The following is a 12,291-nucleotide window of genomic DNA, read 5'->3' as shown; positions in this document are numbered from 1 at the left end:
GCCCCTAAGTGCCTTTCCTCTCCTGCCCAGCGGGGCTCTGCCTCTGACCTCAGCCCCGCAGGTCTGGTTCTAGGGCAGGGGCCTGGCTCCAACAATTAAGCAGAATAGGTACAGGGTGTGGCCACCTGCTTCCCCACAGACCAAATCAATGTTTGTGACACAGAAGCCAAGGGTGGCCTAGCCTCAGAGAACCCTTCAGTTTGTGCCAGCCCAACCCTGAGCCACTGTCCCAGGAGCTTGGCCGGGGCCTGAGGGGGCAAAGCCCCTTCCCCCATCATGTCATGAACACCTGTGTGGACACAAATAATGGTGGCTTCTTTATTCCCTGAAGTCCCCTTTTCTGCACAGAATATTTACAAACGGGGATGGGGTAGAGGGGCAACTTCGCCACCAAAATGCCACCAAATAATGGGCCGGGGAGCAGGGGCAGTGCTAAGATGCGCCTCGCGCAGGGAGAGTCCCTGAGGAGGGCCCGGGGCCCGGTGTGGCCCAGGTGCCCCGAGCGAGAGACCGGGCAGTTCCAGCAGGTCCGCAGCTGGGCTGAGGCTGGACCCGATGGCTTCAGGCCAGGTCGCTGGTGGGGGAGCCCAGCTGCTTGGAGGCCAGGAGCAGGCGGGTGGCCGCGCTCTCCGACTCGGCCTGCAGCCGCCGGTTGTTGTGCCGCAGGCTCCGCACCTCCTCCTCCAGGGCCGCCCTGTCTGCCTTCTCCTGGGGGGAGGTGGGGCGAGGCAGGAGTCAGCGTGGCCAGCCCCTGGCCCCTCTCCTGGGGCAGCCCTGTGACTCCCCACAACCCGCAGCCACCGTGTCACCTTCTGCAGGTCATCCTGCAGCTTCCTGAGCATGGACTCCAGGTGAGAGACCTTCTCAGACAGGCTCCCGGGTTCTGGCCTGAGGACATGGGATTCAGGACTCAGTGGGACCAGGGCAGGGGGCGGCACCATGGGCTGGGTTCCCAGACCCACCCGCCTGAGAGGGGCCCAACCCCTGTCTTCTGACTTGGGTGTTGTGACAGCAGAGCCCTGGGACAGAGCTTCATTCCAATGGGTGGGCATGAACACTGGGCACGGGGTGAAGGGGTAGATCGGGTGGGAGGCTTACTCAGCGTCAGATTTTGGAGTTCCCTTGGCATCTCTGCTCTCTGGGATGGGCGGCCCTGTGGGGACAGAGGGACCGTCTGGGCAGGGAGGTAATGGGAGAAAGCCCCACCCTGGCTCCGCCCGCAGCACCCTGGTGGCCTCACCCTCGCGGGAGAGCGACTCCAGGATGGTGTTGCAGGTGGAGGCGATCTCTGAGATGGACTGCCACTCGTCTTCCAGGGTCTCGCTGCCCGCCTCTGACATGACTGTGGGCACCGGAGCTGGGCTCAGCTAGGGAAGCGCAGGCCAGGCCTCCTCCCGCCCCGCTCCTAGGCCCCCATCTTGCTCCAGACTCACTTTTGCTGATGGAGTTCCTCAGAGACAAGGTTCGTGGCAAGAAGGAGGCCCTCAGCTCCGGGGCTGGGTCACCCCTGTCCTCACAGCCACTGGGGCTGCCTGGCCCGTCCTGGGGGTCAGAAGTGGGTATAGATGCAGTGACGCCCACCATCACCACGGTGCCCACCCCTGCTCGTTGCGCTCCAGAGCATTGCTTCTGCTCACCTGGGTGGGGGGTGTCTCCCTGCCAGCACTGGGTGCTGTCGGCTTGGCCGTAGTGGCAAGGAGGAGGTCCGGGGTGGTGTTGGGCAGGACTGGGGCCTCGTCGGACAGCGAGCTGGGGAGAGCGGGGACGGCTCAGCACTGGAAGCTGCCCCCACCCATGGACCCTGCTTGCAGAGGCCTTCCCGTCCAGCCTCATGGGCTAGAGGAGAGGGAAGGCCGAGAGGGCGCACCTGCAGGGTGATGGAGGGTTCTGGCTGTGCAGGAACTCAGTCCTCTCCTCGGCCAGGTCCCCGGGCCCTGGAGGACCACCGCCATCGTTCAGGCACACTTGCAGCAGCTGCTTCGTGGTGGGCAGTAGGGCCACTGCTGGGGCCTCATCCTGCACCGGCTCGGGAGCCCCCCGCCGGCTGGGCTCCTGCAGAGACAGCATGTACAGCTCCGAAAAGCTCCTGGGGGAGGAAGGAGTAGGTGGTCAGGCAGGAACACCAGCATCACCAGCCCCACTCCCAGCTGTGCCCGAGGCTCGCTTCCAGGAGGAGGAGAGCTCTCCAAACTCTCTGACAACACTGAAAAATGTTTGCCTGGCTACTGGCCATTTGTCCAGACCTCGGTTCAAATCGCAGTGCTGCCCTTGTGAATCCTAAGCAAATCATGCTGAATGTCAGTTTCTCCATCTGTGAAATGGGGATAATAGTACTGATCTCCTAGCTTGCTGTGAGGATTTAAATTACACGTGAAAACCACTTAGCATAGAGATCCAAAAAGTACTGCCTGGGGGCAAATCCAGCCTCTGCCTTTTTCTTTTCTCTTTTAGCAGATGTGCCTGTTTTTGTAATACTGAAAGCTAAGATTGGCTTTTACAGTCTTAAACAGTTGAAAGAAATAAAAAGAATATTTTATGACATGTGAAAGTCACATAAAATTCACATTTCAGGGTCCATAAATAGTTTTCATGGCACGAGGCCACACTCATCATTTAAATGTCATCTCTGGATGCTTTTGTGCTACCGTGACGGAGTCGAGTGGCTGCAGCAGAGACCAGATAGCCCAGAAAACCTGAAATATTTACTATCTGGCTCTTTACAGAAAAAGTCTGCATATCCCTGGTTTAATGCAGTAAGTAACCAATAGTGTGTAGAGGGTGTCTGTGAAAAATATAGCGGGGGCTGCTCTTGGATCTTTTGGGCGGTGAAGACGCGAGCTTAATAGGCTTCATTCTACCCATAAGGATAGTGCAGTTCAGAGAGATTAAGAGACGCGGGATTCTCTCAAGAAGTGAAGGCCTCCACGCGAGATTCCTGTCACTAATGGCCACACGGGAGGCACGGGCTAGGCGGTGGCCAGCTGCCCGGTCCTCCCACCTCCCTGCGTCCCGACGTCCTGACCTGCGGGGTCGGCCGCTCTCGTCGGGGGTCAGGACGGTGACGCAGACTTTGGGCGCCGAGCGCAGCAGCTGGGCAGCGGCCTCGGGGCCGAGACTGGGCAGCGTCTGGCCGCACACGCGCAGCAGGCGCGCCCCGGGCCGCAGCCCCGTCGTCTCCGCGAACGTGAAGCGCTCCACGTGCGTGACGAAGCCCTCGGCGTCCACCTCGAAGCCCAGGCGGCCTTGGCCGTCGCGGGGCAGCGCCAGCTCGCGGGTCTCGCAGCCGCGGCTCACCAGCTGGGGCGGGGCGGGGCGGGGCGTGAGCGGGGCTGCCGGAGGAGGGGCCGCCCCAGCGCCGGCCCCGGGGACCGTCCCAGGTCACATGGGCCCTCCCACACCCCCGAGGATGGTATTAGCCGCCCACCCCGCAAAAGAGGGCCTGGGGACCCCCAGTTCCAGCCCTGCCAGGCTCCCGGTGTGCCCCACGACCCCGACTTCCCCTTTCACAGGAGAGGCGGCGGGAACGAGGGGTTCCAAAGCAGGCTCCTTCCCCGCCGCGCGCGCGCGTAGGGACCTTGCACCCCAACCTTACTCCCGCGCCTCACCTGCAGGCGCGTCACGACCTCGCCAACGGCTTGGCCGGGGGGCCCGTCGAACCGCAGCATGATCGCCTCCCCGCGGCCGTGGTACAGGTCGAGCTGCTGCTCGGAGAAGGTCCAGGCCAGCACATCGCGACAGGCGCAGTTGAAGACTACGCGGCCGTCGCGCGGCGCCACCAGCACCAGCGCCTCGGCCGAGATGCCCAGCAGGCATGGCACCTCTGCGCCGTCAGGGCCGCCCGCCTCGGCTCCGGCTCCGGTCGCGCCCCGCGCCCCGGGCGCCGCGCGCACGCCCCACACCAGCGCCCCTGCCGCCTGCAGCTCAGCGCCCGGGCCCCGGGGGGACGCCCGCCGCCTCCCGCCCAAGGAAGGCAGGCCGAAGCGGGAAGCCGAGTCCAGCGACGTGGTGGTCACCTCGTTGGTGGCCAGGTCCTGCAGATACTGCTGGCGCGTGCGCGTGGCCATGGCGTGGAACTGGCGTGCGTGGCCTGCCGCCTGCTCGCCATTGAGCGCCTTGGCCAACAGGAGGGCCCGGAAGTCGGCGTTGGCCGCAAAGGGACCTCCGCCAGGGGGCAGAGCTGGCCCAAAGGCCGGGGTGTCCTGGGTGCGGCTCACAGCCACCCTATGGGGAAGGAGGCGGTAGTCAGGGGCAAAGGGAGGGCCCAGAAAGACCTACCCTTGGCAGAACTGGAACCCCGGGCGCCCACCTGTAGGAGGTGTGCGGAGTGCAGGGTGCGTGGGCCCGCACGACTAGGAATACGTGCTGGAAGTGCGAGCGTATGGTGGTGGGGCAGAAGGGCTTGCTGCCGGGTTCCTGGAACACGATGGTCACAATGTTGTTGCCAATGTGGCGCTTCCGCAGGAGCTGGGGGTTAGAAGGTGGGGGATGTGAGTGAGACCTAAGAGCCTGGGCACCAGTGGCTCCCCCCCACCTGCCCCTGGTGAAGGCCTGGGGTGTTTGTCTTTGGGGAGGGACACTAGCCTGGAGAGTAGTTAGGGGTCAGCAGAGTTCAGACCAAGGTTCAAACACTGCCACCCACACAGCACCCCTCCATGGTCCCCAGAAGCCCATAGCCAGCCCCCATCCCCAGGGCCCCCTCACACCTGCTGCTGGTTATTGGGGGTGTAAGGCAGCATCGTGGACACGTGGAACATGATCTCATGGTCCTGGTACGTGGTGTAGAGGGAGTGCGTGCCCGTGGAATCCGCTGTGGCCAGGAAGTTGGGGACACCGAGGGAGAGCAAGGGAAATCTGGACGGCTTGAACCTGCCATCCTGCTTGCAGTCTGGAGCCTCTGTACCCCCAGCCAGCAGGTGGACAACCCCTTTCCGCCACCAGCCAAGGTCCAGGCCATGAGCTCCAAGGGCCTCAGCCTTGGCTGCTTCCCTTCCCCTCCCCCCACAGGATCCAGCCTCCAGCCTGGGATTGGGATGGGGGGATGCTGAGATAGGATGAAGACAGAAATGAGAAATGGCCTGCTAACAGGGAGTCGGGGGCGGATGTCCCAGGAGAAGACAGATGTTGGCCCAGGAACCAGCATGTGTGGAGCAGCTGAGAGAGTGGAAGGCAGGCAGGAGGTGCTGGATAAAAACACCTTCCAGGGGCCCTGGGACCTTTCCAAGCAGGGAGGCAGGGTCTGGGCTGGTGGAATATGTGTGTTTGATGGAGAGAGTGGTGCCCACAAACCCCCTTGGGCCAGCTCAGCCAGTAGGGCACCGGGGCCTTGGGGGATAGTCCCAGCCCCTCCTCCCAGCCGTGGCTTGGCCTTTGCAGCCCTGGACCCACGTCCTCAGCCTACCCAAAGAACTCTCCACCCCCGGCCCCAGACTCAGGACAAGATGGGACAGAAAAGTGAGCAGGCAGCTGGTTTTCACCAAGGCAGCCTGCCCCTCAGCCTGGGTCTGCCCCCACCCCGGGCCCCCTGGGCCTCACTTTTGGTGTCCAGCTGGGCCCGGTAGCTCTCAAAGCCTTTGAGCCGCACCACGTCACCCAGCAGGGTGAGGAACTGCATGAAGGAGGGTCCTGCGTCCTGGTTGTTATACATCTCCTCCTCCGAGCCCTGGCCCGCCCGGCAGTACAGGATGCCCACCTTGCGCTGGAAGCTCAGCTGCGGGGGAGGGCACAGGCAGAAGGCACAGGCCTCAGTCACCCAGCAGCGCCCCTGGGCCTTGGGGAATGGACCGGGACACTGGCCTGGGGGCAGAACTGCCTCCATGTGTGGCCTGAGCTCTGCCCTCTCTAAGCCACTTCTGTGTCCTCGCTTATCAAGTGGGTTCTGTCTCTCCTGCTCCCAGTGCTCAGGAGGGCAGAGGAGATCAAGGTGAGAAGGAACCGGGAGGGGGCTGGTTGCCATATGACCACAGAGGACATGATTCGCGGAAAGGACCCTGCACAGAGTGCGCTCGATCCCAATTAGTGTCATCCTCCTTATCTCAAGGCCAGCCTGTCCTCCCCTCCCTCAAATGCCAGGCACCCTGAGCCCAGCCTCTGGAGGCCTGGAGCCCTGCACCACCTCTGCTTACTCTCTGCTCCCGGCTCCTGTGGCTCCTTTGCATCTGGGGTTAACTGAGCACAGCTCAGGGCGCCCTGCCACCATGCAAACAAGCCCAGGGCCCCTCCAGCTCTGGCCTCCCATCTTCACGCTAAGCACGTCTACACCCACAGTCCCCACTTTCATTTCATCCCTCCTCACGCTACAGCCCCACTTTCACCCCAGCTCCTAAACCCCAAGGCCCTCTTACGGCCACGGGCATGGCCTCATCCTGGCACCCTCTCACCTTAGTTGGCACTTGGGACAACTGGAACTTCACTCCGCCTGAGACCCCAGGGACCTCACCCTCTCATGTCTGGGCCTCTTCTCCACCCACGCTCTTCACCTTCAGTGGCCACAGCAGCCATCTCCATGGAATGATATCCCCAACTCTGCCTCCAGCCCAGACCCCTCTCCCGAGCTCCAGCTGCCCAGATGTCCTTCCAGCCCCTGGCACCTCACCTCCTCACTGTGACTCCCCCCTCCCACTCATCCTCCAGGGTCCCTGCCTCCAAAAACTACCACTCCCAGCGGCCAAGAAGCAGGGCAATCTCACAACACCCCCACCGTTCCAGTCGGCCACGAAGGCCATCCACTCTGTCCCTGGACTGTCACCTCCTCTTCACCTCTGCCATCATCACCACCACGTCTGGCTGGGATGACTGCGACAGCCTTCAGCCTGGCCTCCAGTCTAGCCCCCACACTGCAGCCAGAGGGCTGCTCAACCTCTCAGATCTTCCACGGCTCCACAGTGCCCTCAGGACCAAAGGCCAGCCTTTCGCACCCCTTCCCCCCAAGCCCTACTCCAGTCACGCTGAACTGCCCACAGGACCCTGACGTGACAGTTTTTAGTCTCTAAGCTTCACCCAAGTTGTTCCTTCTGTCCAGAAAATGCCTGCTCTTCCTGGTTTGGGCTCTTGCATTTCCTCCGTGATGCTGAACCAAGGAAGGGCTGTCATCCCTACCTTGGTGCCCCACAGAGCCCTCAACATTGCCCTGTCACTGTTATCCTGCTCTACCATTATCCATGATTCTCTGCGGTCTCTCTCCCGCACCTGTCTGTGAGCTACTCAAGGACAGCATCTGGTCTAGACAGGTCTCCAGCATCCAGACTGGGGCCTGGTACCAAGGTATGAGGAAATGTTTGTTGAATGACTAACAGACTGAATGACAGAGGAGGAGAATCAGGGCCAATAGGCAGCTTTCAGCACAGGGTAGGGAAGGACCTTCAGTGGGCTTGAGTGGCCCCACAGTGGAATGGGCAGCCCCAGGAAGAAGTGAGCACCCCAGACTGGCAGGAGACCAAGCAGGGCGTTGCCGGGCAAACTGACAGGGAAGGAGAGGGACTTGCAGGAAGAGGGGGCGGCAGTCAGATCAGCGCTCTTCAGCTGAAATGCACATAGGAATTACCTTGGGATCTTCTTAAAGTGCGGGCTCTGAGATTCAGTAGGTATGGGGTGGAGCCCGAGAATCTGCATTTCTAACAAGCTCCCAGATGATAACGGACGTTGCTGGTCTACAGACCTTACTTTGAGAGGCAAGGCTCCAGATGACCTCTGATGCCCTCCTTTTGAAAAGGCAGCTCTCCTGGGGTCCCCGTCCAGCCCAGGATCAGGGTCAAGGCTAGGTGGCTAGGAGCTGGGCAGGCTGGGTTCAGACCAGGTCTAGCTGTAAGGCAGGGGTGTCCCACCCACTTACCACTTGCTCGTCCAGCGTAAGCAGCGTGCGGGGCACCTTCGGTGAAGCTGAGCCCAGGCGCAGGCAGGTCGGGCTCAGCCGCGATGCCACGTGCTCTAGAAGCTTCCTCGGGGACAAGCCTCTCGGGGGCCCTGGCGGCAGCGCATCCTCCGAGATGGTGCCGCGGAGGGTCCGGAGCTAAGGAGGGGATATAGGGGCGCTCAGGATACATGCAGGCCATTCAGAAGGCAATCCACGGTCTGATTCCCATGACCCTGGCCCACCTGCGTGGTCCGCACGATGATGCGGTAGCTGTGCAGAGTGCCCCCTCCGCTGCTCTCCTTCTCCTCCCGCCGCAGGCTCACTGCCACTGGGCCCAGCACCTCGTCCAGTCCGAAGAAGTTCTGGTGTTCTGGTGGGAGCAGACGGTGGATGACCAGCTCCGCCCCCTGAGCAGTCCCACCCTCGCTCGACCACATCCATCACTAAGTCCCCCACTCCAGGTCCCACCACAACACTAGTTCAGATCCTAGATTAAGTCCAGTCCCCTCGCCAGCCCTGCCCATGTTCTACCAAGCCAGATCCTGACTCCTGTCGGCACCTATACACTTGGCCCTAGGCCTCACCCCTGCTGCAGCCTCACCGATGATATGTCTTGCCCCAGACCCAGGCGGGCCACGTCTGCCTGCTCCAAAGCCTAGATCCTGCATGGCCTCGCCCACCATGCCCATATTCTTCCCCAGGATGTCTGGGGCCCTCCCTTGTGGGCACTGATGAGAACAAGGTTCCCGGGTGCAGGGGTTCAGTTTTCACCTCACAGAAATGTCCATAGGAAATCCCTCCCCAGCCGGGAGGAGCGTGAGGGTGAACCAGATGGGGGCAGCGGAGCATGCCTGGCTGGGTGGAGGCTGGGCTTGGTCTTAGGGAGGTGGTTAAAGCTGGGCAGCCTCAGCCCAGAGACAGAGCCTGAGCCTTCACGTGGCCAGGGACTTGACAGGGAAAGGGCAGCTCACCACAGGTGACAGGGGCCTTGGCCCCTCCCCAGCGGCCCTCCCCTCACCTTTGCCGTAGAAGTACTTGCGGTAGTAGCCAGCGCCCAGGTCCGCATGCTCCAGACTGTAGGCCGAGGTTCGGTTCTGTGGCTCCTCCAGGACGGACACGGCCGCGTTGGGCAGCGAGGGGGGCACAGGTGGAGACACCAGTCCACCCAGCCCCAGCTCGCCCTCACCCCCGAGCTCACTCACGAAGCCAGGCGCCTCAAGCAGCAGGTCGGAGCCGGCAGTCTGGTCCTGAGCCGAGGCGGGGGTCCCAGAGCCCGCCTCTGCGTGGCCCCCCGTCCCCCGGGGCCTCGGAGCCCAGTCAAAGAGCAGGCTCTGCACGTCATAGTGGGCGAACCAGCGGGGCTCGGGCACGGGCGGGAACTCGGGCTCCGGCTCCTCGACCGGCAGCCCCAGCAGCGCCAGCGGGTCGGAGAAGAAGCGGGTGGGGGGCGCGGCGGGGCGGCCGGTCTCCTCGTGGCTGTGGGCGCGGGCGCGAGGGCTGGCCGGTGTCGGGGGCCGGGCCTCGCCCGCATCGCTGCCGCTGCGCAGGAGCGGGCCGCGGGCTGGCCTGGGCTCGAAGGTGTGCGGCGTCAGCGGGGGCCGCGCCGGCTGGCGCAGCTTGCGGGCGAAGAGGTCATCGGTGGGTGCAGGGGCCGGGCCCCGCCGAGGACTCCCCACGCCGCCGGCCCACATGGGCGTGCCTCGGACCTGGGGACTTGGCTCTCCGGGTGCCGGGCCGCATTGGCAGGCACGGGTGGTTGGTGCCCAGCCGGCAGGCCGGTTCCTGCCCTGAGGGAGGAGGGGTCTGCTCAGAGGAGCCTGGGGAGAAAACAGGAACCCGGGCCCCCAGCCTGGTCCACCACGCGGGTTGACTTCCGGCCCCCTCCGCGACCATCAGAGCCGCTTCCGCTTTCCTGGCCACTTCCTCGTCTGCCTGGGGCTGAGGTTTCCAGCCCCCTCCTCCAGCTTAGTGCTGGGCAGGGCTGTTGGGGCCTTGGCCCTGAGGGTCTTGGAGCCTGGGCGGCCCTGGGCCTGCCAGGGCTCCCCAGTCACCACTCACACACCTTGGCTTTGGTCTGGGCCCAGAATGAGGGTCCCCACCGAGACCTGGCCCAACCGGACAGATGATCTGTCTCCGCTCGGACGGGAAACCCATGGGGCCACTGGTGTCTGGGTCCTGTCCACTTGACAAAAGGAGGACGTCCTGTCCCCAGAGACCTTCCTCCCTGCTCCTCCCACTTCCTCCAGGATCCCAGAGGAGCTGAGCACCCAGAGGCTGGGTCTCAATGCCCTGGCCCTCACGGCCTCAATACCTCAAGGACACAGGGGTTCCCAGGGAGCGCTGGCAGGGCAGCAGGAACAGCAAGAGGACTTTCTTCAGCACAGGAAGTGGCCCCAACTCTGGGCCCAGCCCCCTGCCCGGCCCCACATCCTGAGGAAGGTGCTGGGGTCACATTAGCTCAGTCATGGGACCTAAGTCAACCTAACCTGAAGGACAGGCCTGGGCTTACCCTCTTGCAGGCCTCTGTAGCCATACCTGGGGGTATGGGAGGAAGTCATGCTGACCAGGCCCCTTTGCTGGAACTGGGACCCATGGGGACTTCTGCCTACCTGGCCTCACTGATGCTGAGAGTCTGAACCCCATATGACAAACAAACTGAGGTCCAGATAAGGGGATGCTCTGACTGAAGCAATTCCGTATCAGCTAGGACCTGAACCTGGGTCTGCCAATCTCCAGGGCCTAAACAGTGCTGTACCTCCCCACTCCTAACCCTGTGTGAGTAGGAGTGGGGCAGGTGGGGGGTTGGGCTAAGGCTTGAGGTCTCACAGGATGTAAGAGTGAGACACCCAAGGCCCCAGGGACCTGCTTAAGTGCAGAAAACGTGTCGAGACGAGGGGCAGATGCAAAGGGTGGTATGAGAACGTGAGGGGGAGTCACCCTCAGGTGAACCCAGGATGGAGTGGGTGGCTGGGACAGGGATGTGGGTGACCCACTAGAGGTGCAGGCACCTGCTGGTGAGTCTTTGTGCATCATCCAGTGACACTGTGTAGGGCTGGGCTAGGAAGGGATGGAGGCAGAGGCTCTGCACCCCTCAGCTAAAGCTCCAGGACCAAGTAAGGCTCCGAGTGCCTCCTCCCTTGGTTTCTCCTAGGACAAGTTTGTGACACTGACCCTGAGTCTCTGTTCTCTCACCTCTAAAATGGGGTTAACCATCCCTGTCCCCTCTCAACACTGCTGGAAGACCGAAAGGAAGGTGAAGCGAGTGAAACTGGCCTTGTGTTAGGTGTGTGGTGTCAGATGCAGGCCCTGGCTCCATATGCCAGGCTCCAGGGCCTCGGCTGTGGTGTGTGTGAAGTGTGTGTGATGGGGGAGACAGGGGACATGAGGGAGGGGGTCTGTGCAGACCCCTGCTCCGTGTGGGTTGAGCTCTGTGTATCTGTGCGTGCACAGCCCATGGGCTGCCTCTTGCTCTGGCCCAGTGCCGGGCTCTGGCCTGCCTTGGGGGATGTTCTTGGGCTCTGCCCCCCACCCGGCAGCTTCACACAGGGTCCATTGAGGCCGGGACATTCCTCACGGCCTGTGTCACTGGGGAGGAGGGGGCCGCCCGCTCCCACAGATCCGGAAGGCCTGGCTGCCCCAGGAGGAGGCGCTGGACGCTTCCCAGCACATCTGGAGGTCACGACCCCGTTTCTGCTGCCAGGGGGCGCGACAGATGTTTCCTCCCAGGCCAGGCCCGGGACTAGGGGGCGGTGTGCAAAGGCTGGGTTGGAGGCCGCCCAGGGAGAAGGGGAGCCCCAGAATAGGGGGAGCACACAGCCGACAGGCAGAAGGGCAGTCGCCAGTGCTGCTGAGAGGAGTCGGGAGCCACCGCATCCGCTCACCAGCACACCGGGCGGGCCAGGCCGTCCCGCAGAAGAGGTAGGGGGCAGCACCGGCCAGAGGCAGGGGACTGGACGTGCTGACCTGAGACTGGAGCCCAACGGGAGGTTGGGAGCGTGCAGACGGCGAACGCGGCGAGGACCCCCTCCCACCCACACACCACCCGGGCCCACGCCAGGCCACTTTCTTCCCTGTTCCGCCCGACCGCGGTGCCTCCGCTCCCCCCTCTCCCGCCGGTACCTCTGCCGCCTCCTCCCGCGCTGGGGTCCAGCTGCCTGCTCTCCCGCTACAGCTCCGGGCGCCGGCTCCGCCTGGGGGCGGGGCTATGCCGGGGGCGGGACTGCAGCGGAGGGGGCGGGGCCTGCCCGGGAGTCTTCTGCGGCGGGAAGCGCAGCGGGCGGGGACTGGAAGCCTGGCGGTGGTCAGGGCAGCGGGCAGTCTGAGCGGCTGCCCCACGACAGGCCCGGCCCAGCCCAGCAAACTGTCGGGCCTCCAGCCCTTGGCTGAGAAACCGGAACAAATGTACCTGCCTTCCAAACCAACTGGGAGGGCTAGTCCGGGAC

General features: G+C 63.3%; 1 protein-coding gene across 1 annotated transcript; it reads right to left on the bottom strand.

Moving 5' to 3' along the window:
* Nucleotides 1-304: 304 nt before the first annotated feature.
* SIPA1 (signal-induced proliferation-associated 1) lies at nt 305-12,033 on the bottom strand. Its single transcript, XM_068555717.1, has 16 exons — nt 11,969-12,033; nt 8,868-9,636; nt 8,092-8,219; nt 7,829-8,005; nt 5,533-5,707; nt 4,704-4,807; nt 4,307-4,464; nt 3,606-4,221; nt 3,023-3,297; nt 1,868-2,086; nt 1,638-1,749; nt 1,434-1,542; nt 1,241-1,342; nt 1,099-1,153; nt 810-888; nt 305-708 (listed from the first exon to the last, which is right to left on the bottom strand). Exons 2-16 carry the CDS (start codon nt 9,538-9,540, stop codon nt 562-564), a joined length of 3,129 nt encoding a protein of 1,042 aa, XP_068411818.1. The 5' UTR covers nt 9,541-9,636; nt 11,969-12,033; the 3' UTR covers nt 305-561.
* Between the last annotated feature and the right edge of the window lie 258 nt (nt 12,034-12,291).

The sequence above is a fragment of the Eschrichtius robustus genome, chromosome 11 (assembly GCF_028021215.1).
Source record: "Eschrichtius robustus isolate mEscRob2 chromosome 11, mEscRob2.pri, whole genome shotgun sequence".
NCBI classification, from domain to species: Eukaryota; Metazoa; Chordata; class Mammalia; order Artiodactyla; family Eschrichtiidae; genus Eschrichtius; species Eschrichtius robustus.
This window is presented reverse-complemented; position numbering and strand designations above follow the sequence as displayed.

Coding starts and splice junctions, on each gene's coding strand:
- SIPA1 (XM_068555717.1), bottom strand. CDS start 9,540: ATGTGGGCCGGCGGCGTGGGGAGTCCTCGGCGGGGCCCGGCCCCTGCA. Junction 1,750..1,867: donor AACCCTCCATCACCCTGCAG/GTGCGCCCTCTC, acceptor CGCTCTCCCCAG/CTCGCTGTCCGACGAGGCCC. Junction 1,543..1,637: donor GGGAGACACCCCCCACCCAG/GTGAGCAGAAGC, acceptor TCTGACCCCCAG/GACGGGCCAGGCAGCCCCAG.